The following is a 13,934-nucleotide window of genomic DNA, read 5'->3' as shown; positions in this document are numbered from 1 at the left end:
AACACATTTCAATCTAAATTAGGGCTCCGCGAACCCCAGAAACGCGGAGCTACTCCGATCCCTCGTAGTGCTTTTATTGGTGGAAGCCCGGATTTTCCAGGCCCGTCCAATTATCCACCAATGAGACTGCACGATTGCAACGCGGAGTGAGGGGCGGAAGACAAGTTGAGGCGACGTGGGGTGGCTACTTGCTGTCTATATACGGGGCCTACTGCGCATTTTCCCAGATTCTCCGTTTGTCATTTTCCTCGCATCCTCCTCTGCGTATACACCCATTTTCCTCCTTCCCCAGGTGGTACAATCTCCCCGCGCAAATACTCTGTTGACTCCGGAGATTCAACCCCGCAACCGTCACCACTGCGTTATCTGCCATTGAATCTGAGTGGAAACACTCAACGTGCGCAATTGGATACAGAAAAAGAATCGCATCGCATCGCATCGCATTACCATTCACCATGGTCAAAATCACTGGCTTCACCACGCGGGACGTGAGGTTTCCGGTACGTCATTGCTCCTACTCGCAAGTCGCCGCATAGCTAACGAAGACAGACCTCGCTCGACAAGACCGGCTCTGATGCCATGAACGCGGCGGGCGACTACTCCTCCGCCTACTGCATTATCTACACAGACTCCGACCACACCGGACACGGCATGGTACGTTGCCCAGCTCATGTCATCCAGCCGTAATTAACCCATTTTAGACATTCACCATCGGCCGCGGCAATGAAATCGTCTGCGCTGCTATCTCCCTCGTGGCTCCTCTCATCGTCGGCAAGGAGCTCGACGAGCTGACCGCAGACTGGGGCAAGACCTGGCGCTACCTCGTCTCTGACAGCCAGTTGCGCTGGATCGGTCCTGAGAAGGGTGTTATCCACCTCGCTCTGGGTGCTGTCGTCAATGCTCTGTGGGACCTCTGGGCGAAGTCTCTGGGTAAGCCTGTGTGGCGTATCGTTGCCGATATGAGCCCGGAGGAGTTCGTTCGCTGCGTTGACTTCCGCTATATCACCGACGCTATTACCCCCGAAGAGGCGATTAAGTTGCTTAAGGAGGTTGAGGGTGGTAAGCAGCAGCGAATTAAGGAGGCGGAAGCTAGCCAGGCTGTGCCGGCGTACACTACTAGTGCGGGTTGGTTGGGGTATGGTGAGGATAAGTTGAAGCGGCTGTTGAAGGAGAGTGTGGAGCAGGGATATAGGCATTTCAAGTTGAAGGTTGGTGGAAACCTCGAGGATGATAAGACTCGGTTGAGGATCGCGCGTGAGGCTATTGGCTATGACCGGGGTAATATCCTCATGGTGGATGCGAACCAGGTATGTTCACGCAAAGGCATTGCACGGAGTGGCACTCTAACATGGATACGCCACAGGTTTGGTCGGTCCCCGAGGCTATTACCTGGATGAATGAGCTGGCCCAGTTCAAACCCTGGTTCATCGAGGAGCCCACCTCCCCCGACGACATCCTCGGCCACGCCGCCATCAAGAAGGCCCTCGAAAACACACCCTATGGCACGGTGGGTGTCGCCACCGGCGAGATGTGCCAGAACCGCGTTATCTTTAAGCAGCTTCTGCAAGCCGGTGCTCTGACCGTGCTGCAGGCCGATGCATGCCGTGTCGGTGGTGTGAATGAGGTTCTGGCTATTCTGCTGCTGGCGCGCAAGTTTGGTGTCCCGATCGTTCCTCACTCTGGCGGTGTTGGTCTGCCCGAGTACACGCAGCATCTCAGCACAATTGATTACGTTGTTGTCAGCGGGAAGAAGAGTGTTCTGGAGTATGTGGACCACCTGCATGAGCACTTTGTTCACCCGTCTAGTGTCAAGGATGGATACTATGTTACCCCCATGGAGCCCGGCTACAGCGTTGAGATGAAGGCGGAGAGTATGGATGCCTTTGCGTTCCCTGGTGAGAAGGGTAAGAGTTGGTGGCAGTCTGAGGAGGCTAAGACCATTATCGACGGACCTCGAGTGGTTTAAACTTCTATGTGTATTTATGTTATTCATGTGTATAGCTGTTCCAAAAAATATTCAGACTTTGTTCATATTTTTCAATTGGGTATTTGGTGCCGTATTTCAGGCAAACGGCACGGGTGTCCGTGCAGTTAAAGCTATGGTACATAGAACAGGCTAACGCCTTGATCACGTAGGCAGTATGTAGCCCTAGAAGTACAATAAACGTTGCCGCTGGGAAACTTCATGGAATCTCATATCACGCAATTTCGCGGGAACTTCCGTCTCTGGGCGCCTCGCAAATGGAGACATAGCAAGCGATGCAAATGGATTTTGACAAGCATAATGTCAAGTGCAACTGGGTGCAGTTCATCGCCATTGAATACCGAAAAGCTTCAAGGAGCTGGCCACGCTGGGCTTCTCCGAGGCTTTCTCAAGAATGATACGAGAGTGGCCCTTGACATCCAGAGCGAGGAGCTGGTACTCCAATTCGTTCTTTTCCAAAGACTTGATCATATGCAGGTGGACAACTCCCGAGTTAAGAGGTCCCTCGACCTAATCAATAGTCAGTATGCATCTCGTCGGCGAAGGTTTCGAAATGGACGTACGTGGAAGTGCATCCGAAGGTGCTCGCGGCCTAATCGATCTTTCTCAACGGAAGTCCTGCATTCGCTTGTTAGTAATCGGTTCCATAACACTTGTCCCAAACAGAAAACGTACGCAATGGGTCGGCTTCGGGCCCATCGGCTGTTGGTCTTTTCACCGTATGCCTTGATCTGCCTCCGATCACCGAGAAGCTTTGTACACCGGGGATCCTCCTTGATGCGCTTGACTGCTTTTTCGAACTGCCATGTCCCGCTATTCGGCGAAAAGACCTCTTGGTATAGAAGTGTGAAGACACCTCCCTGTAGTCCATATAGTTAGGGATCCATTCTCACGGTCAAGATCTGTGTGGGTGGAGACTGGGACGTACTGTGAGTACAACACCTGCGATCACGATAACAAAGTTAAAAGACTGCTGCGTCGCCCGCGCGACCTTCTCTTTCCCATTCAGTTCACCCCACGTATATCGTCCATCGTCCGACAGGACGGTAACGTTCCTTCTCTTGGGCTTGAGCCCGCCGCCCAAGTTGTCCTGAGTGGCGTACAGTCGGGTAATCTCAGCGGGAAAAGCTCGGAGGGAGGCCGTTGTGCTGGCCGAGGCTCGAGGCAGAGCACGCAGCGCTTGACGATTCATGACGACAGGATGCGAGTTCAGTTGACCCCAGATCGACTGTCGATGCAGAGTCGATAACGATAGGCGCTCACGTGCGGGCAAAGTTACGGTACGGTACTCGGTATATTTGCAGTGCCACCGCCGGGTTGGGATCGCCGCAGAATGTAAATTACAGGGACAGAGTCCACGTTCGCCGTTCCCGATATCCTCTTTCTCTCCTACACTCTCTTCCCCTGACTTACCTCGATCTCGCCAATCATGAGTGCCTCCAAGGCGCAGTCTCAAAAGATCTTTGAGAAGCTGAAACTGAAGCCCGCAAACAAGGTGCGCACTACCCACCACTACCCAATAGCCACCCCGCCCCCGACTGCCATGCTGTGTTTTGGCCATTGTTCGCTGACGCCTCCCTCGCTCGCAGGTATGCTTCGACTGCAAATCTAAGAACCCGACCTGGTCGTCCGTGCCTTTCGGTATCTACCTGTGCCTTGATTGCTCTGCCAATCATCGCAACCTCGGTGTCCACATCTCCTTTGTTCGCTCCACGAATCTCGATCGTATGTACCCCCTGGCGCAATCCTACGGATGATCTTGTGGATCGGAGAACGGAGGCTGACGCTATTCTGACAGAGTGGCAATGGGAACAACTGCGGGTGATGAAGGTTGGTGGGAATGAGTCTGCGATCAAATATTTCCAATCACATGGAGGATCCGCGGCGCTGGCTAGCAAGGACGTCAAAGTCAAATATACATCCAATGCGGCCGTCAAGTATAAGGACGAGCTCAAAAGGCGGGCTGCGGCGGACGCGCAACAGTCAGTTATCCTCCTACCGGGTTGTTTGTTTTCGGATGTTGACAAGTCATAACATAGGTACCCCGAGGAGGTTGTCATTACCGATATCCCTGGTGGCACCCCGTCGGACAGCTCTAACACCCCCGCTGGCGAAGATGATGATTTCTTCTCCTCGTGGGACAAGCCTTCGATCAAGCGCCCCAGCAACCCTCCGTCCCGCACTGGAACGCCACCCGTCGTGAGCCGAACAGGCTCCCCTTTCTTGAATGCCGGCAATGCAAATGGGTCACGATCGAAGTCGCCTCTGTCTGCGTCTGAGGAGAAGGCCCAATCTCCTGCCCCCGCCGCCATTCGTCCCTCATCTGCTGCTCGGAAGACCTCCGCCGCTAGCGGTGCTGCAAAGAAGGGTAGTGTGCTGGGAGCCAAGAAGGTGCCTAAGTTCGGCGCGAAGAAGGTGACCACGGCAGATATCGATTTCGATGAGGCGGAACGCAAGGCCAAGGAAGAGGCGGTGCGCATCGAAAAACTAGGATACGACCCCGAGGCCGAGAAGGCTGAGGCCGATGCTAAGGCCAAGACCGCCGCTGCTTCCACCACCACGATCAGTGCTCCCACTCCGATCAGCCCGAGCCGCGGCGGATTCGGTTCTACTAGCCATGAACGGAACTCGAGTGATGTCGAGCGTTTGGGCATGGGAATGGGAAGACTCGGGTTCGGCCAGGTGTCCAAGCCTCCGGCCCCTAAGAAGCTTGGCTTCGGCGCTGTTGCTCCTGCCAAGTCCGCTGCTGATGGTAATGTTTTCTGTTTTCCAAATCATCGTCCAGTATTCTAACTTTATGACAGATGAGGAACTTGCCCAGGCCAAGTCGCGATTCGGTACTCAGAAGGGTATCTCCTCCGATGAGTTCTTCGGTCGTGAGCGCTTCGATCCCGCCGCCCAGGCTGAAGCCAAGTCTCGTCTCCAAAACTTCGACGGCGCAACCTCGATCTCCAGCAATGCCTACTTCGGCCGGCCCGAGGATGAGCTTTCCGCGATGGATGATGGTTACGGAGACATGGAGGCTGCAGCCAAGGACTTTGTCCGCCGATTTGGTATCACTGCCGGTGACGATCTTGAGAATCTGTCTCATCTCGTCGGCGAAGGAGCCACAAAGCTACAAGGTAAGATGTCTTCTTCTCTATCATATGTATCTAGCTAACGAATTCCCAGGTGCTATCCGCAACTACCTGAACAACTAAATTTGGCATACCCCCGGATCTCATGTCTATCGTCTCGATATTTAGCAAGCCCATTGATCCCTTCCCGTGGTACGTCACGGATATCTTGTTTTGAACCTCACCATCATATTATTCCAACTTCCTTTTCTGTATGCCCTTCTGCGTCGATGAGTGGCAGTTGGGCAACAAAATTGGGTGAAATTGCAGCCTTGCATGGTGGACGCACTTTCCACAGCAACGCATGAATGAGTCTTTTTCTTTTGTTTGTTTCCTTGGTAGGATTTGAGTTAATGAAGAAAATCTATGAATAACTATGTTTCTGATATCGTTTTTCTGTATCTTCATAGACAAAAGCATGGTGGTTGTACACGAATGCCAAGATTTCATGAACTCTGAACAAGCTTGATTATACGAAAGTATAAATAGCCTCGGCCTCGGTCAAAACGAAGTTTCGTTTCGTGATATTATAATCCATCCGCCAATCACAACTGTACATCTATAGCCCAAACCAACTGCAAACTCCATGATGAATGAAGAAAAAAATAATGCCCGACTCACAATGTTGAAAACAAAAGCCAAATATACAACTACTCACTCAAACACGATAAATAGCATCCGCCACCTTGGCAGCCTGCCACATCTCATGCACATCATGGACCCTTACAATATCTGCACCCCCAGCAACACTAGCAGTCACAGTAGCAGCAGTCCCCCAAACACGCTCCCGAGCAGTCTTCACCCCCGTGATATGTCCAATAAATCTCTTCCGACTCGGTCCCATCAACCAAGGAAGATATTCCAGCCCTTCAGCTGCACGTAGTCGCGGCAGATCACGCAGGATCTCTAGATCTTCAGGCTGGTTCTTCGCAAAGCCTAGTCCGGGGTCGAGGATGATGCGCCAGCGTCGGATACCCGCTTCTTCGGCTGCGGCGATGCGTTCGCGTAGCTCGGAGGCTACCTCGGGAATGACGCCGTCCGGGTAAGCCGCTAGCTGGGTCATTGTTTGCGGGGTTCCGCGCATGTGCATGAGGATGATGGATTTGTTAATCCGTGCAGCTGTGCTCAGCATATCGGGATCGAGGGTTCCGGCCGAGACATCGTTGATGATGTCTGCACCAGCGGCACAGGCTGCTTCGGCGACACGCGCGCGGTACGTGTCGATGCTGATGGCGATGTGTGCGGCTTCGGGGATGTTGGTGCGGATGTGTTGGATTGCTGGGACTACGCGGGCGATTTCTTCATCTGCGCCGACCGGAGTTGAGCCGGGGCGTGTGCTCTCGCCGCCGACGTCAATGATCGTTGCGCCTTGGGTGATGAATGCGCGAACTGTTTCGGTGATGTAGGTCATGTCATGGGGGGAGTGTTTGCCTCCGTCGGAGAAGGAATCTGGGGTTAGATTGAGGATGGCCATGACATGAGTGCGGCGCTTGGGGTCTGTTGCGTGCAGCGTTGGGAAGGTTAATGAGATTGGGGTTGTTGAGAACGGGGTTGGCGATGGTGGTGGGAGAGACCGGAGGTATTCACTATATGTATGTGCGCTCTTTTCCGGTTGAGGTGGTCGTTCGTGGGGGATTAATCTGGGTAATTGTTTAGGGCTCTGTTTTTTGGAGTTGTGTATGAGCCTGGACATACTGGCAGAGGGGCCGGAGAACGAAGTCTCGTTCCAGCATCAGGTTATGCGGAAGACTTAGACGCTCGTGAGAGAAGATCTCTTGATCATACAATAAAATGTCCAGATCGATTGAGCGTGGGCCCTTGTCGATAAGCTTCTTTCTTCCCAACTCAATCTCAATGGATTGAAGGGCATCCAAAAGCTGCATTGGCCCAAGGGTTGTTTCCACCTGATAGCTGTTAATATTTGATGTATAATATTCTGGATAAGATATTTTACCTCACAGACCCCGTTCATGAATGGTGCTTGGTCCAGCACATACATGGGTTCTGTCTCAAAGAGCGAGCTAGTCCTTTTAACCTTGATATTGGCTCGGTCCAGCTCAAGACAAGCCTTTTCGATCATTTCAATGCGATCTCCCACATTACTACCTAGCGCAATAAATACCCGGTGTGGGACTGAACTGCTCTGTACTGGATTCATCGTGGAGTCCAAGCGCGTCCCTTGCCCACAAGAAAATCTCCTCGCGTGAGCATTCGAGTCTGACAGCGGGGTTGAACGCCTAATTCGGCCATTTTCAGGGCGTGAGGGTGAGATCTCGCGCTTCCCCATGGAATAGTACCCTAATCGAGTTTAGTTTCTGGGCCTTAATGAAATCCGTGTAGAAGGCAAGATGTAAGAAATGCAAGTCCCGCAATTTTTTTGACGATAGAGATACATGACCGATAAGCCCTTTACGGAAATGGAGGAGCACCTACTCAAGCTCACGAACGAATTGATTCTATATTTCTATGTTAGTCGAAATCTAATCATTTGATCATCAGGGACTTGCCTCTTCGCCCATGTTCCATCGGAAGGCCGATGCCAATGCGACGCGGTCGGAGCGTTCGGCAAGGTCGGAAACCTCTTGGCCGATCTCAATGCATGCCACGAATATGAAACGTTGCGAATGAAAGTCCATGCAGGAGCCCCTAGGCAGCTACCGGCCCTCGAGCTCATTCTTGTATCGAGGTTGTAGATAAGATCGAGGCGAAGGTACGTCGCGTAGACGTCAGGTGAAAGTTGTGCCTTGGTGCCTTGGTGCCTTTATGCCTCGGTGCCTGACACGAGGCGTGAAACAATCATGCGACGGCTATGGGGCGCCCCGCAGACAGATGGGCCTCGGCTCATTGTGATTCTGCCGAGTAACCTGCCCTCCCTTTTAAAGGGTGTCAGGTTTCCCCGGATCTTAATTTCTCATTCTTCACTTCATCATGGCTTCTCCTCGTAAGTTGGTCTCTACTTTGACCGTCACGGCTGCTAAATATATCCAGAGGTTATCCGTACCCCCATCACTGATCTGCTCAAGATCAATCACCCAGTTCTGCTGGCTGGTATGAACGTGGCCGCCGGCCCCAAGCTGGCGGCTGCTGTCACCAACGCCGGTGGTCTGGGTGTCATCGGTGGTGTTGGTTACACCCCCGATATGCTCAAGGAGCAGATCGCCGAGCTCAAGAGCTACCTGACCGACAAGAACGCTCCCTTCGGTGTTGACTTGTTGCTTCCCCAAGTTGGTGGCTCTGCCCGCAAGACCAAGTAAGTCTATACCAAAACAACAGTCGCGAGTCTCGCCACTAATTATGTCCCTCGCCGCTAGCTACGACTATACCAAGGGCAAGCTTAACGAGCTCGTCGACATCATCATCGAGAGCGGCGCGAAGCTCTTCGTCTCCGCCGTCGGTGTTCCCCCCAAGGCTGTCGTCGAGCGTCTGCACGGCGCCGGTATCCTCACTATGAACATGATCGGTCACCCCAAGCACGTCAAGAAGTGCCTTGAGGTTGGCGTTGATATCATCTGCGCCCAGGGTGGCGAGGGTGGTGGCCACACCGGCGATGTCCCCACCACCATCCTTATCCCTGCTGTTGCTAAGCTGGTCCAGGGCCACAAGAGCCCTCTGACCGGTCAGCCCGTCCAGGTCATCGCTGCCGGTGGTCTGTACAACGGCAACTCCGTTGCCGCCGCCCTCATGCTCGGCGCTTCGGCTGTCTGGATCGGTACCCGCTTCATTCTGGCTGATGAGGCTGGTGCTCCCAAGGCTCACCAGGAGGCTGTCCGCACCGCTGGCTTCGAGGACAACATCCGTACCATCATCTTCACTGTAAGTTTTACCCAAACCTGGCTCTAATGCGATGTATTTGCTAACATGTTCAGGGCCGTCCCCTCCGTGTCCGCAAGAACCCTTACATCTTGAACTGGGAGGAGAACCGCGCCGAAGAGATCAAGCAGCTCACTTCCAAGGGTGTCATCCCCGTCGAGCATGACATGGAGAACATGCCCGATGACGTGGACGACGATTACATGGACAACGCCCGTCCCTTCCTGATGGGTAAGGTGGCTGCTGTCGTTGAGGAGAAGAAGCCTGCCAAGGCTATCGTCGATGAGCTCGTTCAAGACGCTGCTGCTCTCCTCAAGAAGGGCAACCAGATGATCTCTAAGCTGTAAATAAGGATCTTTTCTTCTTTCTCCTTCATAACTTGGTCCAGTGTGACTTGTTGAATATTACCGTTGCGACATTGGTCACTTGCTATCCCTATTTCAAAGGCTGTGAAGAAAACTCGAAGCACTATATAGTTGAAAGAACAACAATGTAAATCATTACCATTCTCCCGAGGTCCAATATAGCGATAGCCGGTGAATTTTGGATTACTGATGAGAAAGCTCACCCACATGCGGACCATACCCCACGTATTTCCAAGGCAATCTTGCCTGCCAGCCCACACGCCTTCAACCGCCCTCTCAGGCTTGCTCAAAACCGGGGAATAAAGAGGTCTTTGACCGGAGGTGACTGCAATTACCCGAGAAAGCAGCCATAGCTTCTCGGATGAAGAACAAAGGTGCTCGGCCGTCCTCGCAGAATATGTACATTTAGGAAACGTCGTGCCAGGGGTTGTGAGAAATGGTAACCTTGAATACAGCGCGCGAAGTATGGGTGAGCTTAGAAATCCATTTTTTTTGGTCATGCGGAGAGATATCATAGTATGTAGAGGACGTGTTCTTCATTAGATGATCTGCAGTGGTTAGCCGGGTGGAGATAGTCAATAAACCGAAACACTTCGATATGGAAGCAGAAACCGCTCACCCCAACCTTTATCAACAGCAAATATCTCTCTGTAAGCATGTTCAACATAATAGTACCCCTCTTAGCAACGACGGCGGCAATATACACGAGCATCAAAAACTGCCGTTCTTGCCAGCCTGCTGCCTCTCCGTAGATACCAGCCACTTGACAGAACCGGCGCCTACCATGCTACCTTTAGGAATGAAAGACAACCATGATACTCTGGCCTTCATTGGAGAGCTTCTCGATCTCGCTTTGCACGAAGGCGGTGTCATCTGCGAGACCTTTGTTTGGGGACTCTGCTCCTATGAATGGGAGTGCTAATGAGATGCTGGGATAGCCATTGGATGTGAGGAATAAGTCTTATATGTCCATGGTATAGAGAAAGTTCTAACGTCGGGTAGGGCCTATAAGTTTGAAAGCGAACCTCGGTCTCGCGCTGAGATCAAGTGGGCAGAAGAGTTACCGGACTACGATTTTGGGTTCGTATAGATAGCTTTGACATTATCGGCATCCAATCTATCAGCCACGGGGACGACAAAGCCTCATTTTTGGACATTTTGAAGACAACGGCAATTGTTGGATTACGGGCGAAGGTTTGCTGTTTGTGAGTCTCCTGTCCACTGATATGTGTACCGGGTAGTCTGCCTCAAGACTTTTTCTCAAACCAAGACATAATTCTTTTTGGTGCTCTTGCAAGAATCCGTTTCTTTGAGTAGGTAGGTATTAAAGCTTGGACAAGACGCCGTGTTCTCGCAAGGTTCACTTGCGAGGCCAACACCGTCCCGATATTCACATTCCCATAGTTATCGCGCTTGAAGTCGTCCAAAAACAATGAGCAAACCAAAAGAGGCCCCCCGCTGGAATGCACTTCGAAGTATGAGGTTTGGTGGGCTCTATGAAGAACAATATCAGCTGGAGTCAAGGAGAAGATAGAATCTTTGTGCATATCCGACTGAGACAGACAAAGTATATGACCGGACAGATACGGGATAATCCAACCCTAAAAGCCCCAGGTGCGTTCTCATGATCGGGGTTGTAGCCAACTTCAAGTGCAAGGGTCGTAACCCTCCGTCATGACACGCAAGATAGTCGTTTTGGTATGGCGATGTCTCTCGGCGATCCGTGTGCATCGATAATCCCAACCACTGGGTAAAATAGGATAGAGGTATGATGTTGGAAGCTGCTTCAATATCGAGTCAGCCATTGACGCTCGAGAATAAGAACAACGCAGAATCAGAACAGCGAGGTGAAGCATATCTGCCAAGGGGCCACCGTGTAACATGTACTACACGCATATGCAACGCATTTTTTCGATGTCATTATTTGTTCCCCGAGTCCGAGAAGCAACCCAAAACTCTCCCGGATACTTCACCTTTGCATCGTTAAGCTAGCCTCTCTCGTCAGACGCTGTCCATAGATTGTAAACAACACCCGGGCTATGACGGAAGTTCCTTAGCACATAAGGGTATCTTCACAAGTTCGATATGGCGGGTCAGCCCCTGAGGACCGCATGACGACTACAAGGCCGACCGGACTGAGAACCCTAGGAAGAGGCCATTTAGATAATGTAGCATTTTCATCTTGACAACTCTCAGATATTTCCCGATATTCCATCCTTTGATAGCAAGTATTCCATTTGGATAAGGAGAGGGATGAATAAGTTCTCAGGGGGTGTATATTTGATGGGCGATGGCAAGACGGTGTGGTGTTCACGACGAGGGCAAAGAGCGAGCACGAATCCGAAGACGGAAGGCAGAGGTTTCGAACGGCATAGAGGTCAACCTGGAGATGGAGAAGAGCCGTTTGATGCTGATTCCAGGGCCTTGTTAGTGAGACCGAGAAGAGGATTCAACAAGACTCAATGGCTTTGAACGAAGTATCCAGATCAGCTTTCATCTATGCCCTCTGGAGAGTCATACTGCGATTCAAATGAATATTCCGCCGCATAATTTGCTTGTACGGGCTCTACAAAGATGAAGATCCGTTAGAGATTGCCCAGAGAAGGATTTCTACGGAGTTACTACTCAAAATGAGGGAGATGGAGGAAAGTGGGTGAGTTGATGCAACTCCACCGCGTTCCCCCCCCTTAAGACTTGGCTCATCGGCCAACGGGCTTCAAACTTGAGATAAAATCTTTCTTATCTCTATCAACATGCTCTTATCAATTTATTCGAACTCCTTAGGCGGCTGTCATCAGATAGCGAAGGAAAGCTCCGTCGAGTCTCATTCAGATATCCAGGCGTACTCGTGAAACTTGGGATCCGAACGTTCCACAACACCACAACAATCCTGGCGGTCTGCAAGGCTTCGAAAGTCGGGACAAAACGGAGTGCCAGAGAGTCTCCCAAGCCTCTTCATCATGGACATCTCCGTCATGGATTTGGGTATCGAAGTTTGGGCCCCTAGATACTCCAAGAACTCCGGTCTCGGGCGCCGCCACTGAGAGACCTCGGTGATTTGGAATTCCTATGAATCACAGACGTGCACAGTCCAACAAGCCTCGCTCCCAAGTGGCCATCCACCCGAACCCCGGGGGGTACGAAAAGACCGGGCAGGCTCATCGCCCCCATTCCACAGGCGGACTGACCAAATCAAAACACTGGGTCCGCATGGATGCCCCAACGAGATTAACGATCTCGGTATTCAAAGACGGGTTGATATAGAGAGAGTTGCCATGTGGTAGAAGAGAGAAAAGCTTCTATAAAGTGAAGTAGCCATTACACCGGCTGGCCAAGACCTCGGCGTAGATTTGCAAGCAGTTCTCGAAGAGCAGAGACATGGGAACGAGCGTTCAGCGAGAGTCCGGTCGCTTCATGGCACATGAATCATGTTCGGGTCTTTTCTGTGATATGACATGGCCAATTCATTTATTCCGGGTCGCGTGCAATTGCCACCAACCGGGATTCCGAGCAGACCGACAAGTCCGCAGATCGAGAGCGATCCAGAATCACAATCCTTGATAGCGAGGCAACGAAATTTCGGGGGATTCCGAAGAAAAGCAATGTCAGTATACATCAGAATTAGCAGACTATGCAGCCACGAGTATAACCAGAAAACGCGAAAAAGGCAAAAAGGCAAGTCACGACCGGGATAAGAAGTCAATTTGGCATCAATACGTAAACGAGAGGATCTACCGGAAGTGGATATGCACCGGAGCTAGCGGTCTGCACAATTACACGAGAGGGTCTTTCAGGAAATCCGGGGATGCTCCCGAATTGCGCCAAGGGTAGTTCCAACGGTGATCTCCGCTGTCGCGACCACATGGCCATGGGGCCCCAGGATCCATGGGTCACGAATTGTAGATTCGATTCGAGACGACATGGGTGATATGCACAACAAGGGCCTAGTCCTGCACGAGAACGATAGACGAGATCGGCCCGGCTCAACCTACTGGATCCAGACCCGGAAGCACGGTTAACCTCGTGGAGGGTCGCCGTCGCCTTCCCTAGCGTCGAGAAAGACTGCTCCATAGGAACGCTCGGAAGGAAAGAGAGCCACACGTCACGGGCGAAATTGAGTTAGAGGGGGATGCAAGTTCCCCGCACGAACTAGGGTGAGGGTAGGGCAGAGCGTTCGATACAGCAAGGGAACGTTCGACGCACATCGGCGGCTCCCGTCTCACTCGGTATAGAAAGTTTACTCAATGACAAGCATGGAAACCAGCTAGGCATGGAACGAGGGGGTGATTGCCAATAGCGAGATAGGTTGGAAAAGTATGCGAGATACTGAATGTCAGCGCCAGCTATCACCGACGTATCAACGCACGGCTGCTATCGGAAGGTCTGATCGACCCACCAACCAACGGTCGCGTGTTATTGGAAGCGAGGGCAATGAAACTGTGAAACCTCGGACTGCTGATAAGCTAGCCCGTGAGCTGGTCTATTTTATTGGGTGGTTGGGCCAAGGATGTGGGGACGACGGGCTTGTCATTTGCTTCTTTCCAGAATTTTTTACCGGGGTCCCACGCGACAGGACCGCTATCTTGTTCTTCGCCACACGCCCGCGCTGTGGGGCTACGCGCACTGTAAAGAATTTTGGTCGCGACTATATAGCATGCT

The 13,934-nt window shown here is 51.9% G+C and overlaps 5 protein-coding genes across 5 annotated transcripts; 3 read left to right on the top strand and 2 right to left on the bottom strand.

Annotated features, from left to right (window-relative positions):
• Positions 1-430: 430 nt before the first annotated feature.
• N7498_002287 (L-fuconate dehydratase) lies at positions 431-1,966 on the top strand (the record flags this gene model as incomplete). The annotated part of the gene is made up of 4 exons (XM_058449349.1): positions 431-500; positions 550-654; positions 702-1,307; positions 1,364-1,966. The coding sequence occupies exons 1-4, from the start codon at positions 456-458 to the stop codon at positions 1,964-1,966; spliced, it is 1,359 nt and encodes a 452-aa protein (XP_058311693.1). The 5' UTR covers positions 431-455.
• A 342-nt stretch (positions 1,967-2,308) lies between these two features.
• tim21 lies at positions 2,309-3,176 on the bottom strand (the record flags this gene model as incomplete). Its single annotated transcript, XM_058449348.1, has 4 exons — positions 2,309-2,494; positions 2,548-2,602; positions 2,660-2,844; positions 2,913-3,176. The coding sequence occupies 4 exons, from the start codon at positions 3,174-3,176 to the stop codon at positions 2,309-2,311; spliced, it is 690 nt and encodes a 229-aa protein (XP_058311692.1).
• A 237-nt stretch (positions 3,177-3,413) lies between these two features.
• Positions 3,414-5,184, top strand: N7498_002285 (ADP-ribosylation factor GTPase-activating protein; the record flags this gene model as incomplete). Its single annotated transcript, XM_058449347.1, has 6 exons — positions 3,414-3,479; positions 3,574-3,709; positions 3,783-3,966; positions 4,024-4,736; positions 4,789-5,106; positions 5,156-5,184. The coding sequence occupies 6 exons, from the start codon at positions 3,414-3,416 to the stop codon at positions 5,182-5,184; spliced, it is 1,446 nt and encodes a 481-aa protein (XP_058311691.1).
• A 574-nt stretch (positions 5,185-5,758) lies between these two features.
• Positions 5,759-7,396, bottom strand: N7498_002284 (folic acid synthesis protein; the record flags this gene model as incomplete). The annotated part of the gene is made up of 3 exons (XM_058449346.1): positions 5,759-6,740; positions 6,796-7,004; positions 7,055-7,396. Coding segments are annotated over 3 exons (1,533 nt in total), but the record flags the coding sequence as incomplete, so codon positions are not given.
• A 632-nt stretch (positions 7,397-8,028) lies between these two features.
• On the top strand, positions 8,029-9,257 carry N7498_002283 (NAD(P)H-dependent flavin oxidoreductase; the record flags this gene model as incomplete). The annotated part of the gene is made up of 4 exons (XM_058449345.1): positions 8,029-8,041; positions 8,089-8,350; positions 8,412-8,913; positions 8,967-9,257. The coding sequence occupies 4 exons, from the start codon at positions 8,029-8,031 to the stop codon at positions 9,255-9,257; spliced, it is 1,068 nt and encodes a 355-aa protein (XP_058311689.1).
• Positions 9,258-13,934: the final 4,677 nt, after the last annotated feature.

This window comes from Penicillium cinerascens (assembly GCF_028974065.1).
Source record: "Penicillium cinerascens strain IBT 15544 chromosome Unknown contig_1_segment0_segment0, whole genome shotgun sequence".
In the NCBI taxonomy this organism is placed as follows: domain Eukaryota; kingdom Fungi; phylum Ascomycota; class Eurotiomycetes; order Eurotiales; family Aspergillaceae; genus Penicillium; species Penicillium cinerascens.
Note: the sequence above shows the minus strand (reverse complement) of the source record. Positions and strands in the feature narration are given on the sequence as shown.